This window comes from Phlebotomus argentipes, unplaced genomic scaffold (genome assembly GCF_947086385.1).
Source record: "Phlebotomus argentipes unplaced genomic scaffold, Phlebotomus argentipes genome assembly contig_2, whole genome shotgun sequence".
Taxonomy (NCBI): domain Eukaryota; kingdom Metazoa; phylum Arthropoda; class Insecta; order Diptera; family Psychodidae; genus Phlebotomus; species Phlebotomus argentipes.
Window position 1 is genome coordinate 10,096,849 of NW_026776162.1, and position 16,964 is coordinate 10,113,812.

The 16,964-nt window shown below is 48.3% G+C and overlaps 5 protein-coding genes across 10 annotated transcripts in view; 3 read left to right on the forward strand and 2 right to left on the reverse strand.

Annotated features, from left to right (window-relative positions):
* Positions 1 to 2,392, reverse strand: part of LOC132265094 (cation-independent mannose-6-phosphate receptor) — a 37,520-nt gene extending 35,128 nt beyond the window's left edge. For both annotated transcript variants that reach the window (XM_059765577.1, XM_059765579.1), the window contains exons 1-2: positions 2,085 to 2,392; positions 545 to 1,936 (exon numbers count right to left, since the gene is read on the reverse strand). In XM_059765577.1, the coding sequence (XP_059621560.1) occupies positions 545 to 1,936; positions 2,085 to 2,159 (1,467 nt within the window). In that variant the 5' untranslated portion in view covers positions 2,160 to 2,392. The remainder of the gene's footprint in view (positions 1 to 544; positions 1,937 to 2,084) is intronic.
* Positions 2,393 to 2,566: 174 nt separating this feature from the next.
* LOC132265096 (inactive peptidyl-prolyl cis-trans isomerase shutdown-like) lies at positions 2,567 to 4,204 on the reverse strand. Its single transcript, XM_059765581.1, has 2 exons — positions 4,053 to 4,204; positions 2,567 to 3,969 (listed from the first exon to the last, which is right to left on the reverse strand). The coding sequence occupies exons 1-2, from the start codon at positions 4,100 to 4,102 to the stop codon at positions 2,682 to 2,684; spliced, it is 1,338 nt and encodes a 445-aa protein (XP_059621564.1). The 5' UTR covers positions 4,103 to 4,204; the 3' UTR covers positions 2,567 to 2,681.
* A 35-nt stretch (positions 4,205 to 4,239) lies between these two features.
* Positions 4,240 to 5,807, forward strand: LOC132265097 (uncharacterized). The gene is made up of 4 exons (XM_059765582.1): positions 4,240 to 4,380; positions 4,439 to 4,607; positions 4,673 to 5,365; positions 5,432 to 5,807. The coding sequence occupies exons 1-4, from the start codon at positions 4,332 to 4,334 to the stop codon at positions 5,532 to 5,534; spliced, it is 1,014 nt and encodes a 337-aa protein (XP_059621565.1). The 5' UTR covers positions 4,240 to 4,331; the 3' UTR covers positions 5,535 to 5,807.
* Positions 5,808 to 6,712: 905 nt separating this feature from the next.
* LOC132265093 (leucyl-cystinyl aminopeptidase) lies at positions 6,713 to 13,114 on the forward strand. Its single transcript, XM_059765576.1, has 9 exons — positions 6,713 to 6,892; positions 6,968 to 7,111; positions 7,183 to 7,454; positions 8,692 to 9,520; positions 9,583 to 10,419; positions 10,487 to 10,892; positions 10,959 to 11,231; positions 11,866 to 12,091; positions 12,162 to 13,114. Exons 1-9 carry the CDS (start codon positions 6,853 to 6,855, stop codon positions 12,309 to 12,311), a joined length of 3,177 nt encoding a protein of 1,058 aa, XP_059621559.1. The 5' UTR covers positions 6,713 to 6,852; the 3' UTR covers positions 12,312 to 13,114.
* A 459-nt stretch (positions 13,115 to 13,573) lies between these two features.
* Positions 13,574 to 16,964, forward strand: part of LOC132265091 (segmentation protein cap'n'collar) — a 28,024-nt gene continuing 24,633 nt past the window's right edge. For 4 of the 5 annotated variants that reach the window (XM_059765571.1, XM_059765572.1, XM_059765573.1 and 1 more), the window contains exons 1-2: positions 15,057 to 15,129; positions 15,368 to 16,871. In XM_059765571.1, the coding sequence (XP_059621554.1) occupies positions 16,065 to 16,871 (807 nt within the window). In that variant the 5' untranslated portion in view covers positions 15,057 to 15,129; positions 15,368 to 16,064. Of the gene's footprint in view, positions 13,684 to 15,023; positions 15,130 to 15,367; positions 16,872 to 16,964 lie in introns of those variants that run through there. The other variant, XM_059765575.1, reaches the window with a different exon arrangement.

Genomic DNA, 16,964 nt, shown 5'->3' on the forward strand with positions numbered 1-16,964 from the left:
GAAAAGTGAGTCAGAAGCGTCATAAGATATTTTACTACTCCAGTCGCCAGAGCATCACAGATATTTCAATAACTCTATTGAAGAAAAAAAGTATGACGATCGAGGGGTGAATAACTGACGATTACGCTTTAACTGAGCGTCGATTTCAAAGTCTTTAGAGCACTTAAATCAATTTTTGAACAGATTTGCAGCTCAAGAGAACAGCGCAATTACTTTTCCATTGAGATTTGCATGATTTTAGGGCGAAATACGACCTAATAAATCAAATTCAGAGTGTTTAAGTTGATATTTAACCATTTATAACAAGCTTAAGACTTTCAATTGTGTAATTTCTCTCTATTCTTCACATTAGAAATTCTTCTTGTGCAATATTTCGACACTTATACACCCCTTGGAGAATATCAACGGAAAAGAAAGAGTTATTCATCCAAATTCCAAGACTATTTCAAGTCTAAACACTTCGCTTATTTCACTAAATATTTGCCATAGATAAAGTGCTGATTAGCAATTCACTGGCGACCAGCGAATGTCCGGCGCATCTCACCTTGCGCTTGGCGTCGTCTCCCTTGACGCCGGCGCTGACGTTGGCGACGTAGTTGTCCGTGTTGCGAATGAGCGGCGCCAGATCGATGACGGCGTCGAAGGAGTTGTTGGTGGTCTGGCAGGAGATTTGGCGCGTCTGGCAGATCGCATCCGTGACGAACTGAATGATCAGCCGGCAATCCGTGTTCTCGATGACCTTCGGGCCCTGCTGCATTCCCTGCTCGGCGCACACAAACTCGATCACGCTGTACCACGGCTGTTTCGTCGACTGGCACAGCCCGCCGCCTTCGTACTTCAGATACGGTGCGCCGGTCTGATTCACCAGGAGTTTGTCGTTCACGAGGCCGAGGCCGCGGGTTTCCGCCGCGAAGATCTCACAGGCGCCGGAGGATTCGAGGCACGGCGCGCGCGGAGACGCACAAATGCCAAAGGCGTACGTGTGATTGTCGTGCGTGACGTTGAAGGGCTTCTTGGACAGCGGCCGCAAGTCGTACTTGAAGCCCGTCTTGGGATCGACGGCCGTGCAGGGCTCGAGCGTTTCGCAAACCGCCGCCGTTGACCACACGAATTTGTATTCGCAGTCGCGGAAGCCGATGAACTCCACCTCGTCCACGCGTGAGCTCTTCTCGCACTCGAACGTGATCACGGAGCTTATCTTCCTGGTCGCGTCCTCCGGACAGGCTTCAGTGCCGGTCATCTTCACCGAAATCACGCCTTCCTCAACGCTGGGCTTCTCCACGGCGCCCATGCTGACGAATCTCTTCGTGAGATCCGTCTCTGAGCGATTGACGAAGCACACGCCCGTGTCCGGCGGACACATGGCGTCCAGATCCCACATCACGGGCCGGCAGATGTTGATGAGAAACGTGCCGCCGTTGCGATCGTCTGCCACGTGATTGACGCCGGCCAGCGAGTAGAGATTGAACGTGGTGAAGGCGTTCAGTGAGGCTGAGCAGGAGTCCAGAACTTTGGACTCCGTGGGAATGCAGGCCAGCTTCGTGCGCAACACCACTGAGTGGCTACATTTGTCCGTGCTCTTCTGCACGCTGATCATGTCCTTCACGGACGTGAAATCACACTGCAAGATCACGGAGAAGGTGAAGTTTTTCGTGTCTGAGCATTTGTCGCCGCTGAACTCGAAGTGGAAACGTCCATTGGACAGCTTCAGCGTATGCTCCCTGCCCAGGATCTTTTCCTTGCCGCCGGCGGTGAGACAAGCGCCCACGCCGGAGGAATTGTCGCACGCCTTGGACATTGCGCCACACAGATTGAATTCAATGCTGTCCTTCCTGCCCAGCTGCACCTGATGGCTCAGGTCGGATTGCAGGCCGGACAGGTCGAAGGTGCTGTTGTAGATCGGCTCCGTGAGCTTGCATCCTTCGCCAGTGACTTCCTGCGGAAGAAACAAAGGACAGAAGAAGCTTCAGATAGAGTTCATGGCTTTTTTGCGTCTCGAAACCCCCAATTTGCAGTTTATATTGAACAGCGGGAGATAAGCGCAGAGAACAAAGCAATCAGCCACTGATAACAGGTACACTCACCACTTTGTCCAGCCCATGGCAGACGTGAAGGGCGAGGAGAATGCAGAAAAACTTGGTGAGAAAGTTGCAAAACATGGCAAAATTGCTGTGCCTGAATTCAGGGCCACAAAATTCCGTGTCACGACTAGTCAATTCACAATTTTCACTACTTCAGCACTTGCTCTTGTTCTCATGAGACTCTTCAGCACTTGGCTGGGATCAGAAACTGCTGTTACAAGATAATTTGATACCTTTTCTCGCGATTAGATTGTAACTCTCTGCGACTTTTATGCGAACACTTGTTTTTCACTACCATTTGACACCAACCGATGCGCGCGCGCACTTCTTCGCGCTGTCCGAAAGTGGCCGATTTCGACAATCGATGAGCGCCAATCGCAGTCGATGAATTTGAAATTGAGCGGTTTAAAGGCGGGAAGAAACTTTATCGCATTACATTAATTAAAATTCTAATAATATTACAATTTCTAAATGCTTCTGCTGACCTTTACACCACTTCTGGCCACATTATCTTCCCCTTGAGATTAGCAATGATATTAATGAGTCAAAGATACAAAATCGTCCAATTTTCGTCATGCAAGACTTTTTGATCAAGGAATTTCACTCCTGACTGACTTCCTTGGCCAGGCAGTATCTGGTGGTGTTCTCTGAGGGTTGCGCGTGAAGCGCCACGCCGTTCTCTTTGGCCAGCACATCGTCAATGATCTTCCTCTGATCCTTCGTGATGTCAAAAGAGATCATTTGCTTCGTCAGCTTTTCATTCTCCACGAATTTCTTCACCGTTTGCCTGAACCACGCCTCGAAGTTGCGATTCACGGTGGAAACTTTCACCTTCGGCGTCGTATCTTGGATGTTGAAGGCCTTCCGCATCATGTTGCACATGTCCTTGTTGGAATTGGCGCGATCCTGGTTGAGCTCGCGCAGTTCGCGTATTATTTCCGGCGCATCGCAGCACTTTTGCGCTAGGCTGAGGCACTCGCCGGCCTTCTGGTATTCGCCCAGGGAGCGCAAGGAGCGCGCCTTGTGCAGCAGCAGCTTTCCCTTCTGTGTTGCCGAGATGCTGGCCAAGTGCTTCTGAGCCTCGTCGAAGCGCATGCAAGCGCTGCTCGGCTGACACATCTTGTTGTACGTGATGCCAGAGTTGATGAGCATCCGCACGATCAGACGTATTCTCTCCTGCTCCTCTTCCTTGCCAGCAGTGCCGGTGTCGAGGCTGACGCTGTGCAGAATCCGGATGGCTTCGTTGTAAGATCGCAGAGCCGAAGAAAAGCGATGCTTCACGATTGCCGCACGTCCTTGCTCGCTCAGCTTCTCCACGGACTTCTTCACACCGCTGAAGTCCTTCGGCTGGCTCTCCTGCGCCCGCGGATCCACCCACTCGGGCTCCACTTGCACAATGCGGATCAGCACGAGTCCGTCCATTTTGGCGGGAATGCGCGGCGGACAGCCGTGTTCGTTGTACAGATGACGGTAGGGAATGATGAACTGTGCCTGCTCCTGCGCCCTCATGGACATCGCGGCGTGCTGAATGCCCACCAGGAGGCCAGTGTCGTGACCCGTGACGAAGGAGTGATTCTTCCCGGTGAGCAGCGAAGAATCCACCGGAAAGGCTTCCTTCTCCGCAAACACCGAATACACCATCGTCACCTTGGCGTTCTGGGCAGGAATGGTATCTCCACTGCCCTCCACCACCACCTTCTTGTAGATTCCCATCCCAATCTCTGTCATCTCCTGGCGAATCTCATCGAAGCTCTTCTGCACAAAGTCCGCATTTGACCACTTTCTCGCCGCCTCTTCGTACTGTTCGCCGAATTCATCCTCCGAATCGTAGTCCTGTTGCTCCTGTGCGTCCACCTTCAGGTGCATACTGTTTCCGGCAATGAGATCTCTGTGGGTAGAGTGGAAAAGACCGGGAAGAAAGGTTAGCATTGAATTCTTTACAAAAGGCGGAAATTCAACTCATCAACTCACTGAATATTCTGGGCTGTTGCCGAGAGAACGCCATCCTTCAGTTCTGCCATTTCTCAGCACATTCACCGCGGTATTTTTGATGGAAAATAGGGAAAATCTAGGAACGCGCGTCCGGACAAGTCCAAACAGGTGATTTCACCATAACCTCAAAGTGTCCCAAAAAGCGTCCCAAAGGAAGCTTCAAAGGGTGGTTCAGAAAAGCTCAAGCGGTGTTCCAGTGCGTGTTTGTGTCTTTTGTGGCGATATATTAACTAAAAATTTAGGGAAATCCCCTGGGAAATGGCTGAGGCGTTCGATCTGTTTGCTAACATTGATGATCTGAATGATGGTAAAGTGAAAATCAACAGTAATCGCGGTTATCCCTGTATGATTTTATTGTTTGACAGATTCGCCTCCAGTATCGCTTCCTGTGACGCCTTTGGCCATGGATGATTCCAGTCCTTCGGTGGCGATTTTTTCGCCTGAGAGAAGGAACAACATCGTCAGTGTTGGTCAAAACTTGTCCAGCAACACTGATAGACCAATGACAAAGAAGGAAGAGCAGCTGATGAAGAGGTTTCTCAATAAATAAACCGCAACATTCAAAGGCAGCTCTCAACTTGTGTCTTCTCTTTTCACAGGTATCAGAAGAAGAAGGAGCAAATCCAGAAGAAAATGGACAAGAAAAAGAAGACTGAAATGCGCAGAGAAGCACTGATGAATCTCCTGACCACCTCAACACCGAGGAATTCCCCTGCGAGACAGCGAAGAAGACGCCGGAACGTCCGAAGTTCGCCTGTTTATGAAGACTGCGAAGATTATATCACTGTCGGCTCTCCTCCGGATCCTCAACCATCGTGCTCAATAGACTTAACAGGCAATTCCACAACAATATCCTCCGTGGATCTCTCGTCGGAGCTGGATTATGAGATCACGATCAAGCTGAAGTGGAATGGAGGCTTTGAGAGGATTCCTTACATGCACTTGAAGCCCTTCGATGCGCTCTTCCAGACGCTCAGCCAACGGGAAAAGACGGATTCCAGGAAAATCCTGCTCTCCATGAACGGCACTGTTGTCTCTCCAGTCGACACGCCCAGCTCCATCGGCTACAGCAGTGCAGACTTCATTTCCGGCTGCGTGGCTGAGAATATTCTGCAGTCCGGGAAGACGAAGAAGGCGGTGAAGAAGCTCCGTGCCGGCATTGAACTGAAGATTCAGTCGGATCGCTGGAAGAGGCCAATCATCATCACGGCGGGGAAGCAGGACACTGTCCAGGAGTTGCTGAAAAAGTGTGCAGAGGAGCTGAAGTGCTCGACAGATGAGATTTTCCTACGGTGAGTTTCAATTTCTCTCTTCCTCAATTGGCTCAATATCTGACACTTTGCGGCTTTCGGCTGTAGATTCGATGGCGAGACTCTGGGTCCGGCGCTGACGCTGCAAGACTTAGAGATGGAAGGGGGCGAAATTCTCGATTGTGTGTTCAAGAAAGGGACGATGAAGTAGAAGAAATTCCATTTAATTCATTAAAAATTTCGTTATCGAACTTCCGACTGACTCAATTCAGAGGAATGCCAGGAATTCCCGACCAATTTCAGGTCAATTTCCGAAGGGTGTGCTGGAATGGAAAAGATGGTGAAGTCGAAGGGTTGCTTCCTGGGCGGAGTGCTCGATTAATTTCCTGTGTTGCTTTAATTTAATTTTTTTTCGACCGATGGAGATGAAATTTGAAATTTAATATTGAGATTATTGAGAGTTAAGAGACTGTAAATTAATGTTAATAAAAGTTCAAGCGAAATTATCAATTCTTATCCTTTATGTTTCCTTTAAAATTGAAAAATATAGCATAAATTGATCAACATTTAAAATGAGAAATTAAGCACATAAGAATGAATTTCTTGCAGCAAAATGAGAGCAAATCTAGAGAAACTCAATAGAAAACAAAAAAGTCTTGCGTGATTCAAGTGAAAATCCTTGCGAATGTCCTGCAATCTGTGCCTCGGCAGTGGGACAGACTGTGCCAACATTTGCCCAGCAATCTGATATGCGATATCGCTTGGCCGGCGCACGCGAAGCCGTGTAAACAATCACGGGGGCGCGAGTGGCCGGCGAGGCGAGAGCGATATTGTCCTGGGGCGGCGAGGAAGGATGCTGAGTGCGAGAGTGTGTGCGTGACAGCAATAATTGTATTAATGGGAATGAAGGGTTCTCCCACTCCGGCCGGCGTTTTTTGCGTGCCCTCGCATCCCTTCGATTGAGCGACAGTGGCGGAAGGGGCGGCGAGGGGGCGAGAGAGTGGGTGGGAGATGAATGTAGGTAAAATCAAGTCCTAATCGATTGGCGAGAGGCGCGCATGCGTGCGTCAAAGTGACAGGATTTTCGTCCTTTTTGGGGTACAAAAAGAGGCCAGAAAAGAACAGGAAGTGAATTGCTGCTGAGCTTCTCAGACACTCTCACGGGGGGTAGGATTTCGTAGGCGCGCTAGTTTTGGCCATTGCAGAGTGTGGAAGAGTGGTTCTGGGCAGTGGGATTTGTGCGAAGTGTGGAGGGCAGTTTCGAGTGGATTTTATGCGGCTCGCGGGGGTGTGAGGGCGGAAAGACGAAAAGGGACGCGCTGCGGCCGGACAGAGGGGGATGAAAATTGTGTGCGACCAGGAGTGTTGGGTGGTTTTTTGGATAACTCAAGCGCGAGGGGAAAAGCAAGGCAGCAGCATTGGCCGATCAGAAGAAGGCGAGTGGTCCTGTGAAGGTGTCCGTGGTGGGCAGTAGTGGCGGAAATCAGGCTGGAAACTCTTCGAAAGTTTGGCGGCGGGAGAGAATTGAAATGACTGAGCCGGAATTGGACGACATTGCCTTCCTCACAGGTGAGAAGAAATGTGCGCCACCCCAAATCTCTCATCCCAGCCGCGACAGGAGTACAAATTGTGGCTGCTTTTCAGGCACAGGAGAGGCGCCGAGCGTGAGGAAAAACCGCGATGGCGTCGCAATGTGCTCGCAGAAGAAGGCGATTTGTGTCACGGCCATCGTGATGGGAGCCCTCGTGGCCACTGCGCTCATCATTGCCTACGCTGGACCGCAAAATGGCAAGTGTGGCGCGCGCCTGGGCCGCTGGGAATGCACGCTGATTTGCATATGTTGTGTTTGGCCTTTGCAGAGTGTCCTTGTGCGGGGAAGATGCCTGCCGACTACTTTCTCAACAAGTACAACAACTCCGAGCCCTTCAACCCCATCGCCACCAACGGGCAGCCCTTCCCGTGGCTGCAGCTGGAGCTGCCGACGGCCGTGCGGCCGCTGCGCTACGTGCTCACCATCCATCCCAACCTCACGAATCTGGACGTGAAGGGACAGGTGACGGTGGAGTTCCACGTGGAGCGCGAGACGAGCTTCTTGGTGCTGCACTCGCAGGATCTCAACATCACGGAGAGGGTGAGTGACTCTTACTCATTCAGCGGCCTTCATTCACTTCTCTATTGAATGAAATGCAATCAGTCATTCAATGAGGATTCCATGCAAAGGAAACAATCAGTTGTGAATCCTGCACGTCAAGGGGCAAATAATATGCCTTAAATCTTGCAGAAATTGAAATTTTTAGGCTGTTTCAAAAATGTTTTATAACTCAAAAATCAGGAGGGATTCAAAAAACAGAATGATTAATGAGGAAAAGGATTCGGGAAAGTAATATTGTGAGATTTTAAATACTTCCTATAAGGTATAAGGGGCATATTATCTCCCCCTTGGTGGAAGCAAGAAAAAAGTCACTTGTGATTTCAGACTATAAACTTATTGAATGAATATTCGATCTGAATTTGAATAATGCAAGGAATAATATTGAAACCGTGAATATTTGATTTTTTCCTCAATTAAATTATGAATCTTTTTTTTTTTATTGGTTTTTGGGTAAAAATTTCTGCTAAGAGTGAAATGAGAGCCGATTTTGCTCAGTTCAAACAGGAAACTTTATCTATAATTTCATTCACAGCGGCCATAAAATAATTGAAAACGAGATTCGTTCATTGCTATGAAATTTACATCAAAATTTATCGATTTCTACGTTCCAATTTGTCATATAATTAATGCTTTCTGTGCAAAATATTTTGATGTTTGCCAACTGTGCAATTTTGATGTAATTTTAAATAACATTTTGATGTGTTATTATTGCCAAAAATTGCGTGTCCAAATGTTATGAAATTGAGGGAATTGAGAGACGTTTTTGAAATGCGAAATTATTGATTTCCAAACACACTTTTTTTCTCTCTTCTCTTGCTCATGAATAGCACAACACATAATATTTCTATCTTTACTACCTTATCGATTTTTCCTCTCACACGAAGTTAATATATATATATTAAAAATAGGAAAATATGAAATTCACTCTCATTCTCCAAAAACGGAGGTTTTTCTATGGAATTATTTAGAAATTTTCTGTCGAGGAAATCATTTGGAAGACAGAATGTTTTATATTCTGTCTGCATAATTTTCTAATTTTTCTTCAGCATGCTTAAGAATTGCTTGAAGAAAAGTATGCAAATGTGGCTGAACTTTGGCCAGAGAGTTGACGCAATTACGGCGGCGAGTGAATTAATTCCAAGGGAAAAGAAGAATTGCCAGTGGGCAGAAGAGCAATTAAACACGCAATATGTGCTGATGTTTTTATGTTTCGCAGGCGATAATTGGGCCGAAGGGATTCGCCCTGAAGATCAACCGGCTGCTGGAGTATCCGCCGCGGCAGCAGCTGTATCTGGAGGTGAAGGACAAGCTGCGCAAGAAGGTCAACTACACGCTGAATCTGCGCTGGTATTCGAAACTGGTGCCGGATCCGGAGGGCTTCTACGTGGATGCGTTCAGCGACGAGACCGGCGCCAGGCGCATCCTCGCGGCCACGGTGTTCAAGTCCGGCGGCGCCCGGAAGGCGTTTCCCTGCTTCGACGAGGCGCACTTGCGGGCGCCTTTTCGCATCTCCGTGTTCCGCGATCGCTTCCACATCGGCCTGTCCAACTCCATTGTCCATGCCACGGACGACGTGGGCTTCTACATGGGCACTGGGCTGCTGCGCGATGACTTTTTCGAGACGCCGCCCCTGCCGCCTGACGCCGTGTCGTGGGTCGTGAGCGATTTCCATCGCAGCACTCTCGAGGCGTCTGCAACATATCAAACGGTGCGCACGACGCCGGCCACGGTGGCCACCACGAGCCGGCCGGCGGATCTCAGGACTGACAAGAGGCCTATCAAGAGCAAGTCCATCCTCATCAAGTCCCTCCACATCCTGCCGCCCATCAACAGGACGAAGACGCCACCGCCGGAAGCGGAGCACCGCAACAGCACGGAGAACGGCACGATCAGTGACACGGGAGAGATCGTCACGGCGCCCACGTACACCTTCTACGCCGCCAAGGACCTGCTGGAGAAGAGTGACTTCCTGCTGCACACGTCGCGCGACGTGCTGGAGTATCTGCAAACGTGGCTGGGAACGCCTTATCCGCTGACCAAATTGGGTGAGTTTCAAAGGCAATTTCCTCGCCAAATTGCGGGCTAATCTGTGTTGTTTTCTTTGTAGACTTTGTCGCTCTTCCCTCACTCGAGGAGGACATCATGAGCAGTCTTGGCCTTATCACGATCCGATCGTCCTTTCTGCATGACTTTGACTCGCTGCAGACCAAGGAGTATCACCTGGCGACACTCAAAGTGGCCGAGGCCATCATCAAGCAGTTCTTCGGCGGCGTGACGTCGCCACAGGTGTGGAAGCACAACTGGCTGTGGCAGGGACTGATCAAGTACTTGGGACGATCGGTGCTGTGCCAATTGCAGCCGCAGTGGCCGCTGGACGAGATGCATCTCATGGAGACGACCATGAAGTCTCTGGATGTGGACGCCATTGAGGGCTGGGCGAGTGTTCTCGACGGCAGTCGCGATGATGGGAACAATGAGGACTTCTATGTGGACAAGTCAGCCGCGATTCTCGCCATGCTGCATTATGCGCTCGAGGAGAACAACTTCAGGCTGTGTCTGGGCGGATTTCTGCACGCGCACAGATTCCAGACGGCCGAACCGACTGAGTTGTGGACAATGTGTGGGAAGCAGATGAACAACACGAAGAACATCAAGGAGATGATGCATCTGTGGACGTCCCACTCGGGATTTCCGCTGGTGACTGTCGGTCCGATTGAGGGTGGAAACTTCACAATCTCCCAAATGCCCTTCGCGCCCGCCGAATTCCACGCCATCACCGATGAATCACTGCTGCCGCACAATCTGTCCAGCACCACAACGACCACAACCACACCAGCACCCGTGAATGCCAAGAGAATCATCTCCCAATGGATCTTCCCCGTGAGTTTCGTCACGAATCTCAACAAAACCTGCCCACAAACAGTCTGGCTGCACTCGAATCAGAGTGAGTAGCTTTAATCTTGAGGATTTTCTAAGGTGATTCAGTGATTAATTTCTGACTCTTTCCACAGCCGAAATCCATCTGGATCCCAGCGTCACGTGGATCAAGCTGAACACTGGCCAGAACGGATACTACAGGGTTCTCTATGCGGACCAGAATTGGAATAATTTGATAGATGAGCTGAAGAAGAATCACAGAGCTTTCACGGCGAACGACAGAATTGGCCTCGTGTCTGATGTATTCACGCTGTGCCACGCGAGTCTGATGCCCTGCACAATCACGATGAATCTCATCACATACTTGCCGAAGGAGGCCAATTGGGGCCCACTCACCACCGGCCTGAAGCATCTGGAGCAGTGGCGGAAGATCCTCAAGTACTCTGAGTGCTTCTTCTTGCTGGCGGAGTTCGTCAGAGGCATTCTCACGCGCTCCATCGCTGGCTTGGGGTGGAAGAACAACGGCACAGATTCTGCAAAGTAAGCAATTTATGTCAGAGAGTGTGTGTGGTGAATAATGCTGATGAGTGTGGCTTTGTTTCCCAGACTCTTGAGGCCTGAAGTGCTTCAGGCGTCAGTTCTGTGGGAGGATATGGACGCCATAAAGCAATCGAAGCAGATTCTGCACTTGTATCTGACCAATGGAACGGAAATTCCGTCTAATCTGAGGGAAGTCATCTACACTGGAGCCGTCCTGTCCGGGGAATTTCAGTACTGGCAATATTGCTGGGATCGCTTCAATGTTCTCCTGAGCCAGAATGAGGGTGACGAAGAGAGAATGGAGCTGCTGCGGGCGCTTGGGGAGACCAAAGATGCCTGGTGAGTGAAAAAGGACACTTTGATAAGAAATTGAGGAAACCATTTGTGTTTCTTGACTTTTTATTCCGTTTCTATTGATTAAATTCAGATTAAGAGAGAGATAATTTGGGTAAAGGTCCAAATTTCAGCAAACTTAGGCAGTTTAGTCCTTAATTTCTCCTCTTTCTCAATTTATTCTTTTCGTAAATGATATTAAAAGGTATTATGGTGGCCAATTGACTCCATTCGCCCCTTCTTTGCCTACGCCAATGAAGAAAGATAAGAGAGTTTTGCTTCTGGCTCGAATCAAGAAGATATCAAGCATTTATCTCTGCATTCTGCCTGTTTTTTGAACGCTTATTAATAATGTAATTCAGTCTCTTCAATGTCTTCTCAATTGGTTTATAAAATATGAAAGATAAAAAGCATCACAATAAATCCTCTCCTTTTATGGGGAAAGACCAACAAATGTCTGGCTATCTCTGATGTGTTACACAGTGCGTTGTTATGGGAGATAAGATTATTTTTATTTTAAAAATTCCTTCTGTGACTCACAATTAGAGCGCACAATTGATTTCTCAAGTTGAAGGCGGTTCTTTGACGTGTGATTGTGGGTTGAATTGATTGATTTTCCCCCTCTTCTACTTTCCCACAGGCTCCAGAATCGTCTGCTGTCGCAAGTGATCACGCTGCCGTCGGCTGAGCTCGTGCAGGTCCTGCAGGTGATCGCCGGCACGCCGACTGGCGGTGCCATGGCGTGTCGCTTCCTGCAGGCCAAGTGGAATGATTTGCAGGCCAAATTGGGCGCCGGCAGTGAACAGTTCGCCCAAGTAATCACGGCGATCACGCAATTCGGCGCCACGAAGTTTGACTATGAAGAGGTGAGAAAAGGAATTTTTCAGAGTAAATTTGGGAGTGTTGTTTTGACATTTTTTCTTCCTTTCGGCTCAGCTGAAGTCTCTGGTGGAGAGATTCGGCTACGGTCCTGGCATGAGAGTCCTCAACATGACGCTGCGCAGCGTGGCCACGAACGTCGAGTGGGTGAGTCGATCACAACGTGAACTGTCCTCCTGGCTCGAGGCCTTCGAGCACGCGCAATAATATCATTCCTGAATGTCCACAGCGACAGCCTATTCCAAAAATGGCGTGGAGCAACTTTAACGTAATTTTACCAAAAAAAAATCATTTCTGTCCTAACATAGCTAGATAGTGGGTGAGTGTGTGCGTGTGCGTGTATAAAGGGTGCGAAAGCATGAGAAGAGAATAGCTTGAAAGGGGTTTTTGAGAAGAGAAAAGAAGAAAAGGTAAGAGAATTTTCGCGGGCGATGTAAAATCAACTAATGCACAATTAACATTTTTCTATATAAACCTATTTTGAACAAGTGACAAAAATGATAAAAAAAAATCTTGGAAAAAAAGACATTTTTGATGAGGACTTTTGTGTGAAAATATGTGTAAAAATAAGATGATAAAGTGAAGCTAGAGAAAAATATTTAGCTCTAATTGAAGAACGATATTTAGGAAAAAAGAGAAACAGAAGAGATATATATTATTTTTTCCAGAAAAAAATGTAGTGAAAGAATCTTGTAAAAGGGAAAAGAAACTTGTATAATCGTAAGAAATTTCCACAAACAATCTCTGTATAGTGACAAACCAGAAAAAAGAAACAGCTGGCTTTTCCTTCGGTATATAATAATAATTGTAAAAGTCTCCTTGATAAAGATCGCGATTGTAACATTAATTTCACGTTGATTTACTATTTTGTTTGTTTTTTTTTAACTCACACAGAAGATGGGAAATCATTAAAACCTCAGAGATCATTCTAAAGGATGTATTCTTAAGCGCAAAAGTCTCTTGTAATAACACACATTAAGGAAAAGAAATAACTAGGAAAGAGCTGTGAATTTATTGCTTTATTAGTCTCTCTCATTCATCCTATCAAAGAAAAAAGCCACACAGAGAAGAAGAATAAGAAATTTATGCTTTTTTGGCTATATCAGTAAAGAAAAAAACACATTTTGTACTTGCTGTTCTGCGTGTGTGTGCGTTCAAACACGCGGCATTACGTCAGATTTCTTGAGTGGCGGCGCCAAGGGGGAAATATTATTCTGTACAATAGTCAATATTCTTCTCATAGTTTCCGTCCCAGAGTGGCGATCGCTGCATATTTACTCCTTTTTCACACCACGAAAGCACCCAGAGTTGCCCCCACCAAGAACACAAACACGCCTGTGGGGCCACAATGGACTGGCGGCGGCGCGCGTGTGTTTGTGCGTGGCGTTTTGTTATCATTTTCATATCAATTTCGTAACTGAGCGCGCGATAGGCGACACACACACAGTGGCAGGAAAGCTGCTGGCGCTTCTCAGTGGGGCCCTCTTTGGTACTTGTTGTGACACCGTGTTGCCAGTGAGTTGATTTTCCGCCGTGGCTGGATTTTCCCATCGATCCGACGACTGTGTGTGATTTCTTGGTACGTAAAGTTGGTGCATCTCTTGTGCAGCATCGCGGCGCAGCGCCAAAATCACAGCGCTGCAAGTTAGAAAATGACATTTTCCAACCCCTTCGAGTCTTCGATACTAGAGAATTGTGAAGTCATTCAACATGTCCGTCTCATTAATTATCATTCATTATAAATTATTTGGCCTGTGAGAGTGTCTCTCTCTCTGTTTGTACAAATACAATACCATAAGTTGAAAAAAGTCCGCGCGCGAATTCTCCGCGCGTTCTTGCGAGGAATTTCACAACAATTGTGCTGCTCTTGCGCCGTCGTGTCCTCGGCATATTGTGGCTAAGGAGACTTCCCGCCAAAAAGGATTTCGCACACAGAAGATGTGAATTACTGAATAAACAATTCACTTTTGCCGGATTTGTGAGCTGACAGAAAAAAATCAATAGCCAAATGGTTTTTTTTACACTCGATGCGTACTGAGCGTGAAGAGAATTATTGTGTAACGACTCAGCGGGTGTAATTGGACAGATTTTGCGGCAAAATTCAACTGGTCAGGAAGTCGAATGAGTCCTTCTAGAATTCTAGACAAGATTAGAAAGGCGTTTTAGGTCGAAAAACAGTATGTTATTGAGTTGTTTACCAGGAGTTTTTGCATAACGAATTGATTATAAATTTCATTGCTTTCAGTGGAAATATTTCACTGAAATATAATTTCTTCAGGACGAACCATTATTTGTGAATTTTCTGCAATTACATGAATCTCAAGTACGTAATTTTCCAAGAACAATTCTTTCACGCAATGTGATTGAAACTTGAAATCATGCTGAGGTCTTTTTTGCCTGTTCAACACGTGTTTCGGTGAAAAAATACATGTTCGAAGATCGTCATTTGACCTTGATATTGACGCTGGAAGTTTTGTTAGTTGAGCACTGATGATGACGATGAAAAAATCTCGCGTTATTTGTGTCCAAAGTGAATTGTCTTCGAGTGAGATGATGACTTTTTTCTCTGCCCATTTTGACTCTGGGAGCTTTTTTTCACCACCACCGCCCGTGAGTAAATTCACACTCACATGCGCAAGAAATATCTTTGAGAGTTCTCGCGATCAGAAGAGGATTTTCTTTTCTTCGCAGTGATCTTATCACAATTTTCTCCTCTGTTTTCTGTGCTCACGACGAGAGATAACTTTTTGTTCCCTCGGCGGCAATTTTGCGCGCGCGGAGAGCTGATGAATCTTTATCAGTGTATGGCGATTAGAGTGTAACACGCTTTTGTTGTTTGACAAAATACAAGAGCCTTAAGCAAATGCTGCGCGAGAGATATGAGGTGGGAAAATTGATGGAAATCTGTGTTGTTTGCAGGATTATAAAAAAGAAGAAAATGCTAGAAGATCTACCCAGATTGGAGCCTTTGTCTCCGAATGCACTGTCCAATGCTTCCTACACTGGATGTCGACGCATTTCTGAGGTGAGTGTCTTCAGCGTCTTTACTTTGCCATTGAAATTGATTTCGCGCGCGCGGCAAATCGCCAGGAATCCGCGCCAAGACGTGGTGCATTTGAAGGGATTTTCTACTTAAACCTCTATCAATTTATTATAGAAATTGTGCGTTAAATCTCTTGCATTATCATACAAAATTGCGCTGTGAGCAAGAATTCTCAATTTTGCAGCGATTCATTGTATTTTATCGTTTCTTTCGCTGAAAGCACTGACGTTTTCCCTTCGCGTGGCGCTACTCGTGCTGAGCCGCGAGGGTGAACGTGTCCGCCTGGGTTGACGTGTGGCAACCCGCGCGGTGACGAAAGCGTGCGTGATGCAATGCGTGTGTGTGAGTGAGAGATGATGGCAAGAAGAAAGAGTTTCGGAATAGATTCCCGCAGTGTTTTATTCATATTCTTCAAGTGATAATCTGTCGATGCCACTTTGTGCGGTCACACAGCAGAGGTGAACGTGTCCCCAGTGGATTTCGCGACTGAGACGTGTCGCTCAGTGTGGAAAAGCAGTGAAAATTGCAGGAAAAGTGACTTGGAGGTTAGGGTTTTTTGACAGTCATCATGTTTTTCTGAGGTCCGGGAGTGAGACAGTGGCCCCCACGAGTTGACTGGTGTGCAAAAAGCAAGGTGGAATTTCGCGGTGAGGACAGATGATGTGGTTGAGTTGAGTGGAGGCTGAAAGACTGAGAATCAGTGGCTAATTTGGGGGTAATTTGGTGGAGAATGGAGCACCGAAGGCTCCGGTGATGAGATTTGGGGCGCGCTCCTCACCTGCGTTGCCCAAATTCAGTGTGCGTGCTTCGGAGGACGCTTGACAAAGGAGGGCGCATTTAGTTTATGAAGCTGTGAGACTGTGTGTTTTGATACTTTTGTAAAGGAAACAAGAGACTCTCTGTGTTGGGGAGAGACAATGATCTCGCTGAAGAAGGTGCACGCGGATCAGCTGCTCCGCGTGGCGCTGGTGCTGTCGCTGCTGCGCGTGGACCCATCCAGCTACCTTGGCTATGGCTGGGAGTCGCAGCTGGCGCTCCAGGACGGCGACGGCTGGCAGCTGGAGCTGCGCGCCGCCACGCCGCTCACGGACATCAGCCACTACTCGAACCGGAAGGCTGTGATACCGCTGATTGAGGACCTCGTGCGCTTCAACCACAATTCCAACGACGTGACTGCCTACCTGCTCAACTCCGTCCATCAAGATCACAACTTCACGGGCTCCGCCTCGGCGAGCGCGTCAGACGCGGCCAACGCTACGGCGGGTCAACGGACTGCGTCAGGTGAGGAGAGTCCGGCGGCGGCCAGTGCCGAACTGGAGGAGCTCTTCCTCAATGCCGCGCCCTTCGCCGACTCCGCCAGCATCTTCGACGAGAACCTGGCCGATCTCACGGACTTCGGCGAGAGCATCGCCTCCGTGTATCCCTATCTCGGCCTGCCGGCCAAGGATGAACTCCTGCTGGACTCGCTCATGCCGCCCGAGGCGCCCGCCATCGACGACCTGGCGCTCAACGGCGCCTCCAACTACGGCATGCCCGAGTCGCCCGCCGTCGAGGAGCTGATCGAGTGGGAGGAGTTCTACGGCGACGCCGGCGGACGCGTGACGGTGAAGACGGAGCCTCCGGAGCGGCCCGAGTCGCCCGTCGCCGCGCTCAGCGCTGATGCAACAGTCAAAGCTGATAGCGACGATTGTGAGTCATCGTCGTCTGTTGTGCTCACGCCAGAGGTAAGCGCGGCTGAGAGAGAGAAGCTTCTCGAAGCCAATGCCCACACAGAGTGTTCGCGACTCCTCCTAAATTCATCAGCAACTTCCTGCGCC